Genomic DNA, 22,258 nt, shown 5'->3' with positions numbered 1-22,258 from the left:
GCAGATAGCACAAAGAGCTGAAGGGAGCTGGAGGCAAGAATACTTCTCAGATAGTGATAATAATCTTGCCTGGCAAGTGTAATAGCAGATCAAAAGGAGGTGAGCATGTATCTGAAATGTATAAAGGCAGTGTAAAAGTGGGTTATCAGCTAGAGTTGTTCTGCAGTGCAGGAACATAGAAAATGAACTCTGGAGGTGAGCCAGAGTTGGGGTTTGGCATGCTTTACACAATTGGGAAGGTCTGGAGTTAATGTCCAAAGTAGAAGAGAGTATAGTATTACATGAAGAACCGACTCATCAGCAGATTCAGATGAGGTTGTACAGAAGAAAGAAACAATAGTATTGAAGAGAATGCAAGGGTCAATATCCTTGATACCATGTAGAGAAAAAAGTACCCCCACACATTTGCATCTCTGTTCTCTGCAGATGTTTTTTTCAGAGTGAAATAATGTGTGTATGTCTGAGAACCCCCCAGAAAATACCTTCAGACAGTAGAAGCTGTGAATGGGCAGTCTGGATGGTTCCATTTGGCCTTTATCTGCCATTATATTTCTATTCCAAACTCCATTCCACCCTCACACCCAGGATTGCCTCCCCTGTTAGTGTATACTGATTGGGGAAGAGTAGTAGAAATAATGGTAAATGTACTCAGGAAATCAAAGGAGTCACTTCAGTTTAATTTTTATTATGGAGCTCTTACTTAGTCCATAAAACCTCCAGAGGTTGTATGTAGGCAGAAAGCAAGATTTTACCAATTAATGTAAAAATAGGAGCCAGTTCTTTAAGTGGGTGTTAAATTCAGGTGTACAAATAATGTGGGCTGTGAGCCCATTCTCTAAGAGCATTCATATGCGCAAGTTGGGGTTGGTGCAACTAAATTTAGGCATGTGTGTGTTTTCACCAGGTATGTAGCTAGTGTAGATACTAGTACTTATATGTGACATTTTGTGCTATTAAATTACAGTAATCTGTAAACTAAGTGCTTACTTGTAAGACTAGCCCATGCATCTGTAAATACCCACTTCACAATTATGCACAAAAGTTGTAGAATATCACTAGGTACGCATCTGCCATTTACATGAGTAAGTGTTCACCGAGGCACATAGATGGCAGTATTCTATAAATTTAAATGCATGACTGGCACTTAAATTTAGGCAACCTGTTAGAATACGTAGAAGCTTCCAGGAGGCCAGTTGGCCAATACCAAGTTCTCTACAGATGAAGATGGTAATAATAGTTATAAGACAGGCAAGGAGTCAGCAGGCTGATCTTTATTTAGGAAATTTCAGGATATTTCAACTGTCTCTGTCCTGGATCATAATTATATCATTTGCAGCTTATGTATTTGTTCACCACAGGTAACGCAAGAGAGGTGGGGGGAATGCATGACTTTCACTTTGATATTGTTCATAAGAGGTTGCTGTCTGCACCAGCGTCCCTGTCTCTAGTAGTTAGGGAAAAATACCACTTAACATAATATATCCACTGTGTAAGAAACTTAGAGGAGGGCCTCAGATTCGGAGCATACGCGTAGTCCTATCACAGACTCAACTGTCAGCGTATTTCTATAGCTCCATGCTCCAGTCATAGGCCCATACCCCAATTGAATTTTTGAAACTTTTTAATAAATAGACCTTAAGTGTAGTGACTAAAAATCCAAAACTCTTAAAGGTGAAGTTAAGATATTAAAATTCAGTCCTATTCACAGTGTATCCTTATTCAATAGGCAGCTAAATCACTTATCTCAATCTGCTTTTTCTTTTTTTTTCTTTTTTAAAGGCTTCCACGTCAAGTTCTTTATTTAGCCTATTTAATGGCTAAGCCGACGCGGCCAGCGTTTCGTGGACACCTTGCTAGTCCACTGCGTCAGGGCCAATAGCCAACAAATATCTATAATAAAATATAGGCATTAATACCACATCAAAATATTATTTAAACAAGATATAGAACGGTACTTACTCAATACTTTATAACTGCCAGGTTTTACAAACAGTAGCAAAATGGCACCGGCATCCATTTTATACGTCTCCGACGTTATGCTTTGACACTCGTTACCATGGTAACACGTGCCCACGCATTAAAGTGACAGAATGTATATCAAATTAGAGGAAGAGGAGTAAACAGTTCCCTACCAGGGAAAAAAAGCCATCACTTTCAACTATTAACCCAAGCATCACTTCTATAATGTTAATAAAAATGTTGCCACTCTAAACTACCATTTAAACCCTCAGGATCCACAGTATTTAAACGGTTTATCCAGCGTTGTTCATGCTGGGCTAAATAGCGTTTAAAATCACCCCCTCTATTGTTTTGAGTAACGACCTCTATTACAATTGCTTTAAGCGAGAAAAAATCATGATTTTTCTCACAACAGTGCCGAGCTAAAGGAGCTCCTATTCTTGAATTTTTTATGTTGCTCTTATGTTCTGTTAGACGGACATTAAATTTCCTGGAGGTTTGTCCTACATAAAGTAGGTTGCAGGGACATTGTAAAACATAGACTACCCCTTGCGTTTTACAGTTGGAGGTGTGTCTTAGATGGTAGATTTTTTCTTTAGGGTTAGTAAATACATCTGTACTCATCATAATAGCACACATTTGGCACCCTCCACATCTACTGTGTCCTTGAAAGACCCTTTCCGTATAGTTAGTTTTAACAGAAAGGACAGAGGGGCAGAGGATTTCCCTAAGATTACGCTTCCTACGGTATGCTATACGCAAATGAAAATCTTGAAACACTCCTGAGATTTTTAGAATATTCCAATGTCTTCTAAGGGAACGTACAGTCCGATAGCAATTATTAGAGTAGGTCAGAACACAGGTCATCACTCGTTCTTCATTATGCAAAGATTCTTGATTTTTTGGAAGTAACAAATGTTCACGATGATAATACAACGCCCTTTTATAAGCTGTATTTACAGTTTTTAAGGGATAACCACGTTGCAAAAATCTCTTCTTTAACATCTTTGCTTGCTGTTTAAATTCCACAATAGAAGAGCAGATTCTCCTAATTCTCAAAAATTGAGAGAATGGCAAACTTTTCTTTAATGCAGGAGGATGAGCACTTGAAAAAAGGAGGGCAGAATTACAGTCTGTAGATTTAAAGTATACTTCCGTACAAAACTTCCCATCCTTTATTGTAATCTGAACATCAAGAAAGGAAATCACCTTATCACTATATGTATGTGTGAACTTCACTTTGGGGTGACATGAGTTGATAAATCCTAAGAATTGTAACAGATCTTCTTCACCTCTGTCCCAAATTATGAATATGTCGTCTATATATCTTAATATAAACAACTGGGTAAATTCAAAAAGCAAAAGAGTTCCTAAATAAACCGTATCAAAAAACAAACTAGTAAAGGAACCCACTGGCTACTTCAAAATTCTTTTCATTGGGTGGTGCTCAGATTCCAAGATGGAAATAAAGAATTCAATATGGGGACCAAACCCCTGTGAAAACTCTTATGGTATCTATCATTGCACCGTATGGAAAAGATGTTTTAAAGTGCTCACAAAGTGAACTCATAATATGCTCAAAGTCTTTAGAAATACTGAATGAATGTCCAGTCTTTGTATAAATTTCAATGTGTAACAGCTTCGAAATATGCAAGTATTCAAAAAAGGACTTAGCTGAAGAATACTGAAAGCGTAGATGATTGCTGGGTCCTGACGCGTTTCGCCGCCCTGGCTTCCTCAGAGAACCCGCAGCTTTCAGGCTTGTATTCAAAACTTGTCCTAAAAGCACAATGCAGATGAAAATGTCAAAACATTTAATACAAAATCGTTATTCACTGTGAAGAACCGTTTCCTAAGCTCTCAACGCTAACAGCTGGGTACCTGTGGTAAATCAATGAATTCTCCGTTTCCTATGACGTAAGCGCTCAGCTGAGCGCCCGATATTTATGCAGGAAGAAATGTCAATCACCTAGTGGAGGAACGCCCACCACTCCACTTCCTTGTTCAAACCCAAGGGAGTCACTGTTTGCCAATGATAAATCCATCGTTGTTCATGCTTCCAGAGCCAAGCCTGATAGTTTCCCCCTCTCTTACAATGGGCCACCTCAAGTACTGTAAACTGTAAATCCTGTAATTGATGTGAGGAAGCTAACCAGTGTTGTACAAGGGGGGCATTAACATCCCCCCTCCTGATTTTGCTCAGATGTTCAGTAATACGTATCTTGATGCTCCTAGTGGTGTGACCAATGTACAACAGTTTGCAAGGGCATGAAATGAGATAAACAACCCCCTGCGTGTCACAATCTGAATACTGCTGCAAAACATGTTTCTTTAATAACCTAGGATGGTGTATGCAGGTGGTTACCAGAGCATGCGCACATATGGTGCAATGTCCACATTTGTAATGTCCCATGGGTTCTTGAATCATAACGCCTGCTGGTGTACTGACAAAGTGGGACGAGGACACAGTATCCCGTATATTTCTTCCCCTAGAGTAAGCAAAAAGGGGGGTTTGGGCGAGACTGGGGTGAACCTGCAACAAGTGCCAATGGGCCATGATGATTTTTTTAATGTGAAATGCTTTATAAGAGTATGGAAGGGTGCACACCATCCTGGATTCAGATTGATCAGTGGAGGGTTGAAGCAGGTAAGTACGGTGGGCATAAAGGGCTCTTTTGTATGCCTTTTTAATGATGCCATTGGGATATCCACGGTCTCTGAATCGTTGCCACATATCACCTGAGCGGAGTTTGAATTCTGCCTTGGTGCTGCACAGACGCCGCAATCTTAGAAATTGATCTACGTAGGTGGTTTTTTTAATGTGAAATGCTTTATAAGAGTATGGAAGGGTGCACACCATCCTGGATTCAGATTGATCAGTGGAGGGTTGAAGCAGGTAAGTACGGTGGGCATAAAGGGCTCTTTTGTATGCCTTTTTAATGATGCCATTGGGATATCCACGGTCTCTGAATCGTTGCCACATATCACCTGAGCGGAGTTTGAATTCTGCCTTGGTGCTGCACAGACGCCGCAATCTTAGAAATTGACCTACGTAGGTGGTTTTTTTTAATGTGAAATGCTTTATAAGAGTATGGAAGGGTGCACACCATCCTGGATTCAGATTGATCAGTGGAGGGTTGAAGCAGGTAAGTACGGTGGGCATAAAGGGCTCTTTTGTATGCCTTTTTAATGATGCCATTGGGATATCCACGGTCTCTGAATCGTTGCCACATATCACCTGAGCGGAGTTTGAATTCTGCCTTGGTGCTGCACAGACGCCGCAATCTTAGAAATTGACCCACGGGTAAATTATTTCTCAGATGGCGGCGTCTGTGCAGCACCAAGGCAGAATTCAAACTCCGCTCAGGTGATATGTGGCAACGATTCAGAGACCGTGGATATCCCAATGGCATCATTAAAAAGGCATACAAAAGAGCCCTTTATGCCCACCGTACTTACCTGCTTCAACCCTCCACTGATCAATCTGAATCCAGGATGGTGTGCACCCTTCCATACTCTTATAAAGCATTTCACATTAAAAAAATCATCATGGCCCATTGGCACTTGTTGCAGGTTCACCCCAGTCTCGCCCAAACCCCCCTTTTTGCTTACTCTAGGGGAAGAAATATACGGGATACTGTGTCCTCGTCCCACTTTGTCAGTACACCAGCAGGCGTTATGATTCAAGAACCCATGGGACATTACAAATGTGGACATTGCACCATATGTGCGCATGCTCTGGTAACCACCTGCATACACCATCCTAGGTTATTAAAGAAACATGTTTTGCAGCAGTATTCAGATTGTGACACGCAGGGGGTTGTTTATCTCATTTCATGCCCTTGCAAACTGTTGTACATTGGTCACACCACTAGGAGCATCAAGATACGTATTACTGAACATCTGAGCAAAATCAGGAGGGGGGATGTTAATGCCCCCCTTGTACAACACTGGTTAGCTTCCTCACATCAATTACAGGATTTACAGTTTACAGTATTTGAGGTGGCCCATTGTAAGAGAGGGGGAAACTATCAGGCTTGGCTCTGGAAGCATGAACAACGATGGATTTATCATTGGCAAACAGTGACTCCCTTGGGTTTGAACAAGGAAGTGGAGTGGTGGGCGTTCCTCCACTAGGTGATTGACATTTCTTCCTGCATAAATATCGGGCGCTCAGCTGAGCGCTTACGTCATAGGAAACGGAGAATTCATTGATTTACCACAGGTACCCAGCTGTTAGCGTTGAGAGCTTAGGAAACGGTTCTTCACAGTGAATAACGATTTTGTATTAAATGTTTTGACATTTTCATCTGCATTGTGCTTTTAGGACAAGTTTTGAATACAAGCCTGAAAGCTGCGGGTTCTCTGAGGAAGCCAGGGCGGCGAAACGCGTCAGGACCCAGCAATCATCTACGCTTTCAGTATTCTTCAGCTAAGTCCTTTTTTGAATACTTGCATATTTCGAAGCTGTTACACATTGAAATTTATACAAAGACTGGACATTCATTCAGTATTTCTAAAGACTTTGAGCATATTATGAGTTCACTTTGTGAGCACTTTAAAACATCTTTTCCATACGGTGCAATGATAGATACCATAAGAGTTTTCACAGGGGTTTGGTCCCCATATTGAATTCTTTATTTCCATCTTGGAATCTGAGCACCACCCAATGAAAAGAATTTTGAAGTAGCCAGTGGGTTCCTTTACTAGGTTGTCTATATATCTTATCCATATTTTAATTTTATCAAAAAATTTGGAAGGATATATCCATAGCGTTCAAACCTATCCATAAAAAGGTTAGCCACTGAAGGGGCCATAGTGATTCCCATAGCTATACCTGATGTTTGCTGAAACAGGGAATCCTCAAACATAAAGAAACTCTCAGTCAGAACCGTATTGGCGAGTTGAACTAAAAATTCTGTAGGTACTTTAGGAGATATTCTTTTATCTAGAGTTTCTTTGATAACTTCAATTGCCTCTCTATGTGGGATTATTGTATATAAAGAACATACATCCATTGTTACCATTATAGATTGCGGGTCAGGATTAATGTTCTCAAGTTTTCTAAGGAATTCAGTTGTATCTTGGATATAAGCAGCTGTTTGTTTTACAAATGTCTGAAGAAATTTATCTATAAAAATCGAGGAAGCTTCTAAAAGAGCACCATGATTGGAGACTATCGGCCTTCCTGGTGGAGAAGATAATGACTTATGAATTTTGGGTAACAGATAAAAAATTGGAATTTTAGGATATGCAACATTTAGAAATCTGAATTCTCTTTTGGTAAGGAATCCCATATCTAAAGCTTGTTTTGACATTTTATTAATTTTTAACGGTAGATCTTCTGTAGGATTCTGAGTCAATATAGTGTAGTCTTCACTGTGCAGTTGTTTATAAGCTTCTTTCAAATACATTTCTTTAGTAAGGAGAACGATCTTACCACCTTTGTCAGCTCTCCTTATTACTAGATCATGGTCGTTGGTTAAAGATTTAATAGCTATATGTTCTTTTCTACTCAAATTATGAAATTGTTCAGATCTCATACAATGTTTATTCTCTCTATCAATGTCTGCCATAACTAATTTATGGAAGGTATCCAATACTGGATCCGTTTGCCCAGGTGGAATCCAGGTTGATCTAGGCGTCACAATAGATTCATCTTTAGTTATTATTTCCTCTTTACTTATTTTTTCAGAATCTGATCTAGAAAAAAAACGATTTAATTTTTAATGCTCAAAAGAATTTCTCAACATCTACTTTTGTTTGAAAAACATCCGTAAAGGTTGTCGGCACAAATGAGAGTCCCTTAGACAACACTGTTGTCTCATCATCCGTCAAAACATGATTAGATAAATTCACAATTGAAGTCATATCTATAGATTTTCCAGATGTGCTGTTATTAGACACAGAGACATCCCTTGTGGATGTTTTTAGCTGCTATGGGTATTTTTGACCCCTCTGAGAGCGGGTTTGTGGTCTCTGTGGTTTTTATTTTGATAATAATTCGAATTCTGATGTTGATTCTGATACTGGTTTCGACTCCCGCCTCTCCGCCATCTTCCTCTACGTTGCTGTCGTGGTCCAAAAAAGTCGTCATCGGAGCTTGTACTGTAGTTAGAAGATTCAGAAGAGTGGTCGAAAGTAACTTTCTTATCAGTGGAGGTGTCTTCAGTTCTTTTTGATCTTAACCATGGGTACACTTTATTTTGGAGATAGTCTTGTTCGTCTCGTTTATATTTTTTAAACTTATCTTTCTGTAACTCCATTCTAAAAGTGTCCATTTTTACTTTCATACTATCTTGCTGTTGTTTAAATTCTAAATCATTAGAATTTTCTCTCACAGTTTTTAATTTTTCCTCAATCTCAAGCTTTAAAGCTGACATAGACCTCTTGGTTCGATCAATAATCAATACCATAAGATTTAGTGAACATTTGTTCAGGATCGCAATCCACTGTTGATTAAATTCAGTGTCTTCATTAAACATTCGAGGTTCTTTAAAAACTCTAAGACCTCTCGGGATGAATTCTTTTTTACAGTATTCTGTAAGGGTTGCCCCATGCAGTTCCGCTCGAATGTACCTTTTAAAGTACCTTGAAGATATATTTAATACAATTCACATGAATATAGTTTTAATGAAGATTTAATGGAGAAGATTTTAAGACAAATTATCAAGGAAACAATTAAAAATCACTATAAGTAAATAAAATAGGAAGAAGGAGGTTTTTCAGGATCAATGAATGAAACATGGAACCTTGTCAGGCTTGGCTGAGGTTTATTCCCTGTCACCAAGCAGGTTTCTGAGATGCTTTTCCTCCCCCTATTTATACCCTATGCTTTGAAGAGTGGGATTTTTTTGTCAGTTTGGAATTTTTCTGGTTGGTCTCACTTACCATCTTCAGTATATATCACGGAATCACTCCTGCCCCAATGCGTCACTAGACTACCAGGAAAACAAGATAGGCCTGGGGTCCTTCTTCTGGGTCTGGGAGGAGGGTTGGTGATGTCTTTTCGAGGAGGAGAGAACGCTGCCTATTCATGGGGTGATGGAGGGGGGTATATGCTCACGGGGTAAAGTCTTCTGGTTCGGGGGGGGGGGGGTGCTGCTGTCCCATGTAGGAACCTGACCCCATTATACTAATAGTATCCACTGTTTACTTTCTGTGGTTTTGAAGCAAAAGGGGTACAGCTGGAATCTAACCTTTATTTTCCCATAGACTGCATTTCATTACCGGCAGTTCACGGACATTTTCATGAACCATATTACCATGAATAATGAGAATGGACTGTACTAGCCATTCTCTAGGGTATTCACATCTGTGCAGTCAGCAAATTCAGCAACTTCTTGGCTTTCTTTTGCTTCAGTCCTTGTGCACAGAACTTAACATAACTTCTGGCCTGTATATATCTTCATCCTAAATAACTGAAAGTATTAAAAGGACAATTCTGTAAGCCAGGTGCTCCACAGTTATGCACCAGTTCCATGCAAACATGTTTAAAATAATGACATATTATGGTTTAATCATGAAGTGATAATGAATATAACTGTTAGGCAGACTGGATGGACTGTTCAGGTCTTTATCTGCCATCATCTACTATGTGTCTTTAAGTTACAAATGTCCTTGTTGATTTTTGGAAATTTCTTAACAAGATATTAAAAACCTGGTGAGTTTGCTTTACCCAAGGCCTTTACCAGGTTCTTCATCAACCCTAGCTTAATATGAAGAGGTGAAAGAAATATTTTATGAGGATCCACCAATGGCATAAATTTCACACTGCTTGTCCCTGGGTTATAGATATTCTTCGGCTGCCAGACACGCTTGACATAATGTTCAGCTGTAGATCAGCTATCCTACAAGCACAGAAAACAGCAATATTTAGTGAATCCTCCTTGCATTCCCATTAGCATGCCAATGACCTTCAGCTCACCACAGATGTTCCACTGGCGTGTTTTATAACTGATTGCTTCTAGCAAATTCTTTATATTCTCATAAGACTCCTTTAGATGAGCAGAATGGGAAATTGGTATACTTGGTTTGGAATTTCCATTATGCAATAACACTGCCTTCAAGCTTCTCTGTGAAGAATCAATGAAGAGATGCCATTCATCTGGACAATGCACTTGTGACAAACTGTTGAAGAGCCTGTTGATGTCATGACAAAAGCTCAATGAGCCATTTACAGTGAAGAATGTTGTTAAGTTATGATTCCTTTTTCTGTAATGAGTTATATTATCATCTTGTGTAAAGGTCTCTGGTTCTGAATCTTCATCATAATCAGGATCAGATAATTCTGGATTGTGACCAGCTGCTGCATCATCATCACATTCCTTATCATGTTCCACAGAAGCAAGTCCATCTTGTGGAGGTACTGGGACAGGCAGTGAGTAGGATTTTGTGCTTCGTTTTAGCTGAGAATCCACTTATGTTCACAAGGCAAAAGTAGCAATCTTTAATATGGTCTGGTGGTTCCCTCCATGTCATTGGGATTGCAAATGACATTGCTGCCTTTTGTTGATTGAGCCAGTCACGAAGTCCGTTGTAACAACTGGTACAGATGATATGTGGAGCCTAAGACTTATCCTGGTCACCCAGCGGACAGCCAAAGTACAATTTGTATACCTTCTTCAGATCAACGGTAATTGGGCGACATTGTGCTTTCGTCGTGAATGAACCACAGACGTAATAGAAAGTATCTGGATGATTAGTACAATGTCTTGGCACCACACTCCACCATGCTACGAAGGGCTTTCATGCTTTCTGGATAAGCCTGATTCTTCTCAACTTCCACCAAGGGAAACAAGGCATTATGGGGAGAGGTTGTGCCTGGATGACATCAGATGCCATGCCTCTCTAGCTGTCCCGAAACCCCAAATGAAACATCAGACAAGCAGATCTTCTGGCACTACATTCATCTGTGCCATTCAGTCCTGTCACAATCTTCGGTTTTTCCCCCTCACTATTGTTAGTTCTTACCTTTCTGACCTCACGCTTTGGCATTCAGTATCACAACAAAAAGAAGGAATTTTGCAGTAACTATTAATTTTGATACTAAAGAAAATTAAATATTTGGAAAATGTAAATTCCAGCAATATCTTTTTCTAGTATAAACTCAACCACAGTGGGGGTAATTCTATAAGGAGCTGTCTAGATTTATGCAGCAAGAAGGTGTGTAAATATGGAATTCTAGTCATTTACATCCATAAGTGGCCTCTTACAGAATACCCACTAGGAAACTACATGCCAGGCTTTGATGGCATGTACTATGCTAGTGGGCATGGCCCTGGGCGGAATTTGAGCACAGCATACACGTGCGCACACAAGTTATAGAATAGTATAATTTACATGTACGAGTATTCATGTAAATATCTAGGCGTGGGCTTTTACTCCAGCTGTAGGGGCCTGGTGCAATTGGTCATGTATATGTGTTACATATATCCTAGTATTCTATACAGAAAAGCAGACTTAAAATAGACACTATAACCAGCACCTGTAGTAGGTATTCTGTTTTACAATTACTCTGATTATACTTGTAAATCATTCAGGGAATTTATCGACATGGGCTGGTTATTTTACTGTGAACTCCAGTGATTAATAACTAGGTCTTAATGCATTAAAATTGGACCTATGCTAAAATAACATGAATTAATGATTTAAAAAAAACAAAACTAAACAACTCACATCTTAATGGTAACCCACTTTGATAACTTCCTCTTTTAGTGTGAAACATTTGTCTCTGGTAACCAGAGCTGAGATTGTGATGTCATAATGCCTTATTCTACCAATGCCTAAGAGCCAACTTCATCAATGATGTCACAATGGCTGGATTGCCCTGTACTAGGTTCAATTTTATTATATAGTTTAGTGATTTTGATTTCTAGAGACATTTATTTTTTTCTTAAGTGGGGAATATATCCACATGGGTTGCCATTAAGATGGGTTATTTTACTCTTAACCCCAGTAACTAGGTTTTGCTGTATAAAATGGAACCTATGCTGAAATGCCATGAGTTAGTAGTAAAATAACACTTCTTCACAGTAGCCCACATTGATAGCTTCTCCTCTTAGTGTGAAGAGCTTCAGTCTTTGGTAACCAGAGCTGAGATTGTGATGTCATAATTTTTCTTTTCACCAGTACCTAAGAGTCACTTCATCAGTGATGTCACAATAGCTGGATTGCCCTGTACTTAGCTCACTTTTATTACATAAGGCAATAATTTTGATTTCTAGAATCATTTTTTGTTTAATTATGGAGGGAATTTATCAACATGGATCATTGGGCTACCGTTAATATGGGCTATTTTACTGTTAACCCCAGTGATTAGTAACTAGGTCTCGCTGAATAAAATGAGACCTGTGCTAAAATACCATGTTAGTAGTAAAATAACACATCTTCACGGTAACCTACATTGATAACTTCTCTCCTTGGTGTGAACAATTTCAGTCTCGGGTAAGCAGAGCTGAGATTGTGATGCCTTCCTTCATTCCACCAATGCCCAATAGCCAACATCAACAATGATGTCACAATGGCTTGATTGCCCTGTACTTGGCTCACTTTATTGCACACAGCAGTGATTTTAATTTTTAGAGACATTTCTTTTAAGGGGGAAATATATTGACACGGGCTACCATTTTACCACAAATCATGCTAGCTTACACAGGAACCTTGAAAAAATACCGTAGTAACATAGTAAATGATGACGACAGTCCACTCTTCAATTAATGATTACACCAACAATGAATGTGATACTTGATCATGATCTTTATTTGGTATTCCTGGAACATAGACTATAGAAATCTGCCCAGCACAGTCCTTATATTCCAGCTATTGGAGTTGTCATTGAAGCCCACTCCAACCTATCTGAATCTTTCTTGTCCTTTGTGGGACACATACCTTAAAAGTCTGACTGGCACTGTGCTCTCATTCCAGCTACTGAAGTTGCTGTTGAAGCCCTTTCCAGCTTATCCTAAACTGGATGTCATATACTGGATACAGACTGTACAAATCTGTCCGGTACCAGACTTGGTTCTTCACACCAGAGTTGCCATCTAAATGCAACTTGATACATCAGCACACATGCAGCCTATCTTAACAGTACCCCATGTTGATAACTTCCCCCCTTAAACCTCCACTGTAATGCAACTTTTCTCTACCCACAAGTTTCACTGTTATCATTAGACATGTTTGTTAATAAAACAAATGTGCTTTTTAGTTTTGGTATGCCTATATGACTGACTGTTAACAGGTCCATCTGTCCCTATACACAAAAATAGACATGCCTAATTTGCGCAATAAACGGCTTGCTTACAGTTCCCCTAACTTATTATGATACTTTATTATGTCTTTTAGAGAAAGAGACATTACTGGAGACTGGACAGCAAATGCATTTCACTGTTCCAAAATGAATCAGGAGCAAAGTATTATAAGGTAAGTGGAAATTTAATAAGCACTTTAAAAACTGATGGAATTAATTTTATCCTGTGAATCAGAGGTGATAAAGAGTTAAACAGTGCAATATGGCTCTCCAGACTGAGTGAAACTGAAAATTAACATTATAATAATAGAAATTATAGAAAAATCTAAACCCATGCTTATTGATACTATTGAACAGCTAAAACCTGCTGCAACAAAAAGTTTCTCTCTGGCTTCATTTTGGCTATTTCTACGGAATAGAAGATGCATCTCTGTCCTACATCCCTGTTGTTGCTACTTACCTACTGAATTTTTTGCTCCATAAGAGGCACTTTTTTCCACCCAAAAAAGTGGGTGGAAATGTCTGTGTGTCTTATAAGAACATAAGAATAGCTTTACTGGGTCAGATCAATGGTCCAGTAGCCCATTCTCACTGTGGCCAATCCAGATCACTAGTACCTGGCCAAAACTAAAGGTGTATCAATATTCCATGCTACCGATACAGGGCAAACAGTGGCTTCCCCCATGTCTTCCTCAATAACAGACTATGGACTTTTCCTCCAGGAACTTGTCCAAATCTTTCTTAAAACCAGCTACACTATTCACTCTTACCACATCCTCTGGTTTAACTATTCTCTGAGTGAAAAAAAATTTCCTCCAATTGGTTTTATAAGTATTGGTTTTAAAAGTATTTCCCTGTAACTTCATCGAATGTCCCCTAGTCTTTGTAATTTTTAATGGAGTGAAAAATCGATCCACTTGTACCCGTTCTACTCCACTCAGGATTTTATAGACTTCAATCTTATCTCCTCTCAGCCGACTCTTCCAAGCTGAAGAGCCTTAACCGTTTTAGTCTTTCCTCATATGAGAGGAGTTCCATCCCCTTTATTGTCTTGGTCGCTCTTCTTTGAACCTTTTCTAGCTCCACTATATCTTTTTTGAGATAAGGAGACCAGAATTGAACACAATACTCCAGATGAGGTCGTACTATGGAGCAATACAGGGGCATTATAACAGTCTTGTTAACCATCAATTTTTTTATAATTCCTAGCATCCTATTTGCTTTTTTGGCTGCCGCCACACATAAGAACATAAGAATTGCCGTTGCTGGGTCAGACCAGTGGTCCATTGTGCCCAGCAGTCCACTCACGTGGCAGCCCTAGGTCAAAGTCCACTCACGCGGTGGCCCCCAGGTCAAAGACCAGTGCTCTAAATGAGTCCAGCCTCACCTGCGTATGTTCCAGTTTAGCAGGAAGTGTGTGCCAATGGTGTTAAAATCTTTAAAGACTGAAATTGATCCATCAGTAGTGGCGATTATTAATTGTTCTCTTGCCTCTGGTTCAGAGCCTAATATGCTGAAGCAGGCCAACGTATGTCCAGTTTCTAAGGGTTCATCTTTAGATACAACAAAGGTAGAACATTTTCGCTCAATTTTGAATCTTATGTTCATGTCAAAAGTAATGGAGAAAGTCATGTTACAGCAATTAGAGGACTTTGTGATCAGTTAAGGTTGTTTAGATGATTTCCAATTTGGATTTCATCAAGGACATAGCATAGAGTTGCTTTTGTTATCTCTTTGTGACAGTGGCGTACCTAGGGTATGTGACACCCGGGGCCCATCATTTTTTGACACCCCCCCATGTAAAAAAATATTTTTTGTAATAACCATGAAAAATAAATGGTCATAATAGAAACAGGCACTGAAAATTTTCTTTTATTGAACCTCATATATGTAACCATTAATCCAAACATAACATAAATTATGTCTGAATTGTCATGACATCAGAAGTACATATGGAGTAGTTGCAGGTGATGCTTGGGACAGTTCTGATTGTGTTAGTTCGGTTTTATGTGTTTTTGAATAGAAGGGTTTTTATTTCTTTTTTGAAGGTTTTGTAGTCTGTGGTCGAGGTCAATAGGTTGTAGAGTTGGGGGTCGAGTGTTAGGAGGTTGTCGAACAGTTTTTTTTTCTTTTGACGATTTTGGTTGGAGGGTGTGTGAATGGTGCGTGAGTTCTCCTATGTCTGGTTGAAGTGGATTTAATTATTTAGCTGAAGAAATTAGTAACCCCCCCCATTCCACACACATTAATTCTCTTCCATTTTTGTTCCCATTCTAAAAAACACTGATAAGTTCCCAGAAAAAAAATACATTAAAATAAGAAGTGAAAACAAAGGCCCCTACAGATGAGAACATAACATAAGAATAGCCTAACTGGGTCAGACCAATGGTCCATCATGCCCAGTAGCCCATTCTCATGGTAACCAATCCAGGTCATTAGTACCTGGTCAAAACCCAAAGCGTAGCAACATTCCATGCCACCGATCCAGGGCAAGCAGACACTTTCCCCATGTCTTAATAACAGATTATGGACTTTTCCTCCAGGAATTTGTCCAAACCTTTCTTAAAATCAGCAATGCTATCTGCTTTTACCATAACTTCTGGCCACTTCATTTTTAAGCTTAGTTCTTTCCTTCCAAACAGAGACCTTGCTAGATGTCAAATACAGAAAGAACAAGGTAACTTCACAAGGACTTAGCTTTGCAGGAAATGTGAATCTCCTCATACACCCACCATATAGTGCAAAAATGTGCAAAGATCTGTTTTTTTCTTTCGATCACTACATAGTCTAATGCCACACAAGCAGCGCTGTTACAAACATATTCTGAAGGTCAATGCTAAGGTTAACAAAGTTTTCTTCCTTGGACCACAAGGAGATACTGACAAACCACTAGAAGAGATCCCAAAACAACTACCCAGGCACAACACCCAAAGACCCACTCAGTGGGTGAACCAGTTGAGTGGAGTGGACTAACTGGGGGGTGGAAATGGGCCCAGAGTTTGCTCAGCAGAATTTCCCAGACCACCTCTTCCTCTCAACACATTGACACGCTGCTGCCGCCACCACCACCATTAGGAACACCTCAACGGGTAGGCCAGCAATGCTTATAAACTTTATAAAACACATTATTATATTTTCTTATAAAGCACATATTTTAATTGAACTCTCTGACTTCCTCAGCCTTGCCATTCACAAAAATAGAAGGAAGAAAAGTTCCCATTTCCTGCTGTCTCATGTCCCCGGCCTATACAATATTTTTCTTCTGCAGACCCTTCAAAAGTTTGACCAAATCCTCGTTTCACTTGCATTATAAAGTACTGAGGATGCCATCTCTCTCCAATCCCAGGTCCTAAAGTCTAAGACAGTAGCGCAAACTAGTGCTGCCCGATTCAAGAAAAAAAATTTTTTCGATTCGATTCAGCCTATTGAATTTGTTTTTCGATTCAACTTTCCTGCCCAATTGGTTGTTTGTTTGTTTTTTTTTTTTAAACATCCTGGTGGGTTTATTATATAGCTTTTTCACCCCCCTTTGGCTTCTCCTAACCACACTGGCGCTGTGGTGTAAATAAAATAAAGAAACAAAAAGGACTTTTCCTCTCTGTTAAATCCTAGCTCACGTTTGCGGTCTAACACCAGCTCTGGCAGGATACACATTTCAAATCTGACATATTGTAATCACAAAACAGAAATAAAATTAGTTTTTCTACCTTTTGTTGTCTGGTTATTTTTCAAATCTTGTTGGTCCAAGGCTCTGGTTGTCTTCTGATAACTTGCTTGCCAGGGTCTCCTTCTTCCTTCTTTCTACATGCTAACCATCCATCTGCCATCTCTTCCCTTCCCTCCCCAGGAGGTTTGGCATCTATCCTTTTTTCGTCTCCCTCCACAGATCTATCTTTTCTTAACTACCCTTTCATCCAGCATCTCTCCCTCCTTCCCCACCACCCCAGGGTCCACCATCTCTCCCTTTCTTTTCCCAACTACCCTCCTATCCAGTATCTCTATCTCCCCCTCCACACCCTCCCTTGTGTCCAACTTCTCTCCCTTTCTGTTCCTTCCCTCTCTAAAAATTATGGTCCATCATCTCTTCCTCTTCTCTATTTTCAGACCCATTATTTCTTCCCACCCAAAGTCCGGCATATGCGCGTCTCTTTGAACCCCCTCATTCCCTCCGTGTATTTCTACACCAGGGCCCCCCTCCCTGAAGGCCTGTCCCCCCCCCCATAAAGGTCTGCATCCCACCCCTGAAGGCCTGCACTCCCCCCCCCCGAAGGCCTGCACCCCCCCTCCGAAGGGCTGCACCCCCCTTGAAGGCCTGCACCCCCCTTGAAGGCCTGCACCCCCCTTGAAGGCCTGCCTGCCTGTCCCCCCCTGAAGGCCTGCCTGCCTGATCCCCTTGAAGGCCTATCCCCCCATTGAAGGCCTGTCCCCCCCCTTGAAGGCCTATCCCTCCCTTGAAAGCTTGCCTGTCCCTCCCTTGAAAGCCTGGCTGCCTGCCTGACCCCCCCCTTGAAGGCCTGTCCCCCCTTTGAAGACCTGCCTGCCTGTCTCCCCTTTGAAGGCCTGCCTGTCTCCCCCCCTTGAAGGCCTGCCTGCCGGCCTGCCTGCCCGCCCCACCCCGAAGGACCGCTCGCCCCCCCTGGCCTCCCTGCACCATCTGACTCAGACCCTGAGGGGGTGCTCCCGGCCTTGAGTTCATCCCCCCCCCACCCCCGAAGGACCGTTCGCCCCCTGGCCTCCCTGCACCACCTGAATCAGCCCGCAGCGGGATCGCGATGTCAGCAATCCCTTCACTGCTTTGGAGCTGCTTCCTCCGCCGTGGTCCTGCCCCTTCTCTGACGTCAGAGGAGGGGAGGGGCGGGACTGCGGCGCAGGAAGCAGCGACGAAGCAGCTCAGAGATCGCCGACATCGCGATCCCACTGCGGGCTGCTTCATAGGTGGTGCAGGGAGGCCAGGGGGGCGAGCGGTCCTTCGGGGGTGTGGGGGACTGAACGGAAAGGCCGGGAGCACCCCCCTCAGAGCTGGCACCCGTGGCGGACCGCCCCCCCCCCCCTTAGTACGCTACTGCTTTGTGAAAAGTTTTGGAAAGGGTTTGTGGGTAATGATATTTATTGATATCTCCTGATGTGGCTTCTGCATTTGATTTTGTAAATAATGGATTGTTATTGGATCAGCTATGCTCATTTGGGATTTCAGGATTGGTGCTTAGTGATTTCAGTCATTTCTTATTAATCAGAAGTTTTGTATTTCAAGAGGGAGCAAAAAATCAGTATTTTCCCCTTGATCTCCATCAGCCATATTGTTCAAACTATTTAAGGCACCAATTGGTAAGGCAATAGCAGATCTGGGGGTGAAGTACCAGCTATATGCTGATGACTTGCAGGTTTTTTTGAGTTTCCTGTTGATTATGAACAGGGTTTTTTTTGTTACTATCAACCTCTTTAAGGAAAGATTAGATTCTTATCTCACTAATTTTCATTCTAGTAGACAGACTCTTTTATTCCTGAACCAGTGGGTAGTCAATCCCTTCTTGTGAGATTTCCTGTAGAGAATTTCATTAGCATTCTTTTACTCACCTTCCATCCCTCTGGGCTGTCCTCCAATTCCTCAATTCATACCAAAGCAGATGGTCATTCCTAGAGAGGAAATCGAATAGAGAGGGGTATGTGGATTCTTCCTAAGAAACATGTTTGTTCTGCTCATATCTATAACATAACAAATAAAACAAAACTTAACCATTTGCAATACATAAGGTGAAAACAAACAAAGTTACCAACCTGAGCACAACTTGCACTGATTGTGGGAGATTCTACAAATGCTCCCTTAAATTTTTCAATGTACCAGATACATCTTCTATCCTGTTAAGACTAAATAAAGGAAAGAAACAAGATGTGTGGATTCCACAGCACATATGAAGAGGTAAGCAGGCAAATGAACATCCGACAGGGCGAGCTTCAGGAATAAAGTGTCTTGTCTACTAAAGTAGAAAGAAGATTACCGAGATAAGAACTTAATCTTAATTACTAGTGCGACACACTTTATTCCTAAACCTGTGGGACATATCAAAGCAGTTTCCCGAGTTTAACCTAAACCTGTGGGACAGATGAGCCTGCTAACAGAATGGGTGATCCGAATGCGGAGTCTTTTTTTGGCTTCCACATCCATCCTGTAAAACTTTATGAAAATATGGAGAGAGGATCATGTGGCTGTTCTACAGATTTCTTCCGGGGACACCACTGAAGATTCCTCCTAAGAGGAAGCCATGCTTCTAGTAGAATGCACCTTGACATATATAGATGGATGCTTTCCACTTCTGATATAGGCTGAAGAAATGGCCATATAGATCGATCTTGAAATGGTCTGTTTCGAGGCTAGGCAGCCCCTGCCAGGATGAAAAGATGATCAGGGCTGGATTAAAGGGTAGGCCCAGTAGGCACTGCCTAGGGCCCGAAATGGTCAGGGGGCCCGCTGAAGGAGGGCAAACAGACCACTCCCTCCCAAATTTTTTTTAACGGTGACAGGCCCTCCCCCTGAATCAATCGTCAACGCGCCCCCCCCCCGACCCCGACGGAAAGTAAGATCAGCATGCAACGCGGGTAAGATCGGCAATGACAACTGTAATTTTGCAAGTGGTGCTCAGCCCAAAGCTTCCCCTCTGATGTAGCTTCCTGTTTCCGCCTGGGCGGTTCACATCAAAGGGAAGCTTTGGCCAAACAGCACTGCTCTGCTTTTTTTTCCTCTAACGCTTTACTTTTTGCTGCCTAATAGAGAATGACACGGGGAAAAAAATCTGTCCCCGTCACTGCACCGTCCCTGGCCCACCATCCTCTGCACCGCACCGTCACCGCCGTTCCCTTCAACGCCCTGTCACCATCGCCGCCATCCCTTTCACCGCCCCGTCACCGCCACTGCCATCCCATTCACCGCCCCGTCACCGTCCCCGCAGCATCCATATAAGCCTCAGTACTGCGAAACACCATGAAGATAGAAGAGAGTCCTGCCACTACTACTACTGCACTGAGAATCTGTTTAAGTGCCTCTGCCCTGTAGTAAAAACAGAACATAAAATAAATCAATTGACTTGTCCTCCCTTGCAATGATGTGTCCCCATATAGCTCGAATCAGATCAATTGTGCACACTAAAAATGCAGGAGGATCTGGAACGTGAGCGCAGGCAGGCAGTGATACAAAAACAGCAGACACCCGACCGATTGCAGCGTTCCGCCATCTCTTTCCCTCCACCTCACCTTAGATGTATTGTAGAGTATGCCGGCTTTCTTTTTCACCTAGCCGCACGCACGGCTGCTCATTTGTTCAATATTCTCCTCTGACGCAACCGGAAACAGGAAGTTGCAAGAGAGGAGAAGATTGATCAACTCGAGCAGCTGCGTGTGTGGCTGGGCGAAAAAGAAAGCCGGCATACTCTACATCAGTGTTTTTCAACCTTTTTACACCCGTGGACCGGCAGAAATAAAATAATTATTTTGTGGACCTGCAAACTACTAGGACTAAAATTTTAAAACCCTGTTTCCGCCCCATTTCCGCAAGCTCAGTCACCTCAGTAACTATAAAAAAATAGACAAATATAGTGCAAAATATAGACAGCAGTTATAAATTCTCAAAACTGACATATTTTGATCACTAAATTGAAAATAAAATCATTTTTCCTACCTTTGCTGTCTGGTGATTGATTTCATAAGTCTCTGGTTGCGTTTCCTTCTGTCTGTGTATCCTTTTTTTCATTTCTTTCTTTCTGCACTCAGGCCCAAGAATTGTCTCTTTCTATTCCCTCCCTCTTTCCTTCCTATGTCCTTAGTGCCCCGGTGCCTCCTTCCCATGTCTTTAGTGCCCCCAGTGCCTCCTTCCCATGTATTTAGTGCCCCTTCCTGTCTTTAGTGCCCCCGTGCCTCCTTCCCATGTCTTTAGTGCCCCAGTGCCTCCTTCCAATGTCTTTAGTGCCCCAGTGCCTCCTTCCAATGTCCTTAGTGCCCCTTCCTGTCTTTAGTGCCCCCAGTGCCTCCTTCCCATGTCCCTCTCACTGCCTTCCATACTTTGTCCCACCCCACCCCCGAAACCTGCCTGCCTGTCTACCTTTCTCCCTCCCTAGCCAAAGCCAGCCTGCTGCTTAAAAAAAAAAAGCTTCTCTCCTTTTCCCCTTCTCTTACCGCCATGCTGCAGCTGCTAAAAAGCCGGAAGTCTTCTTTCCGACTCAATTCTGAAGTCGGAGAGGACGTTCTGGGCCAGCCAGGCAGCGATTGGCTGGCCCAGAACGTCCTATACAACGTCAGAATTGACGTCGGAAAGACTTCCTGTCGGCTTTAGCAACCGAGAGCAGGAGAAAAGGAGAGGCTTTTTTTTTTTTTTTTTTTTTTTGTGCAGACCGGCGGTTGAGGAACAGTGCTCTTCAATTCAAAGGTGAGGTGGAGGGAGGGAGATGGCCTGGTGGGGACCGCGCGATCCTTGATTGCCTCACTGCGGAGACAAGTCCATTCACCGCTCCACGGGGCGGTGAATGACCTTGTCCCTGTCCCCGCAGAGGCCACTATTTTTTATTCCCCGTTTCGGCGGGTTACCCGTGGCTAAACGTGGCTAGCAGCGGGTAACCGCCACCGTGTCATTCTCTATTGCCTAATTGACCGTATCTGGCACACATTAACAAGCCTGACTTTGTTTTTTATCTCACTCTAAGTCTTACAGACCTCTGTTTTGATCTGTTCACAGTGCGACAGCTCCTCACTGCAGTCAGTGAACCTTATGTACAAGGTATTTCATTTTTGGTTACCCGCTGTCCCTCATTGTTTTCACTGTGACAACATTAGGGTTTATTTAGCTCGTGGTGTTCTGGCTTTTCAACTCACTTTGGTCCCTTTTGGCACAAGTGTTTCTACATATCTTTTGTACATATTTCCTTTACATGCTTGTAATTCATTACATTTAATGAGTTCTTATTATTTGGACTTCTTCTTGGTCTATAATTTCATGGATTCAGCTGCTTTCCCTTGGATTTGTGTTTTCTGATCTTATGAAGCTTTATATACATTCCTTTAATT

General features: G+C 41.7%; 1 protein-coding gene across 5 annotated transcripts in view; it reads left to right on the top strand.

The window, feature by feature from the left end:
- The window catches only part of PRKD3 (protein kinase D3), a 213,384-nt gene that overhangs the window by 112,143 nt on the left and 78,983 nt on the right, over positions 1-22,258 (top strand). For all 5 annotated transcript variants that reach the window (XM_033937717.1, XM_033937718.1, XM_033937720.1 and 2 more), the window contains one exon: positions 13,306-13,383. In XM_033937717.1, coding sequence (XP_033793608.1) covers positions 13,306-13,383 — 78 coding nt within the window. The remainder of the gene's footprint in view (positions 1-13,305; positions 13,384-22,258) is intronic.

The sequence above is a fragment of the Geotrypetes seraphini genome, chromosome 3 (assembly GCF_902459505.1).
Source record: "Geotrypetes seraphini chromosome 3, aGeoSer1.1, whole genome shotgun sequence".
Taxonomy (NCBI): domain Eukaryota; kingdom Metazoa; phylum Chordata; class Amphibia; order Gymnophiona; family Dermophiidae; genus Geotrypetes; species Geotrypetes seraphini.
This window is presented reverse-complemented; position numbering and strand designations above follow the sequence as displayed.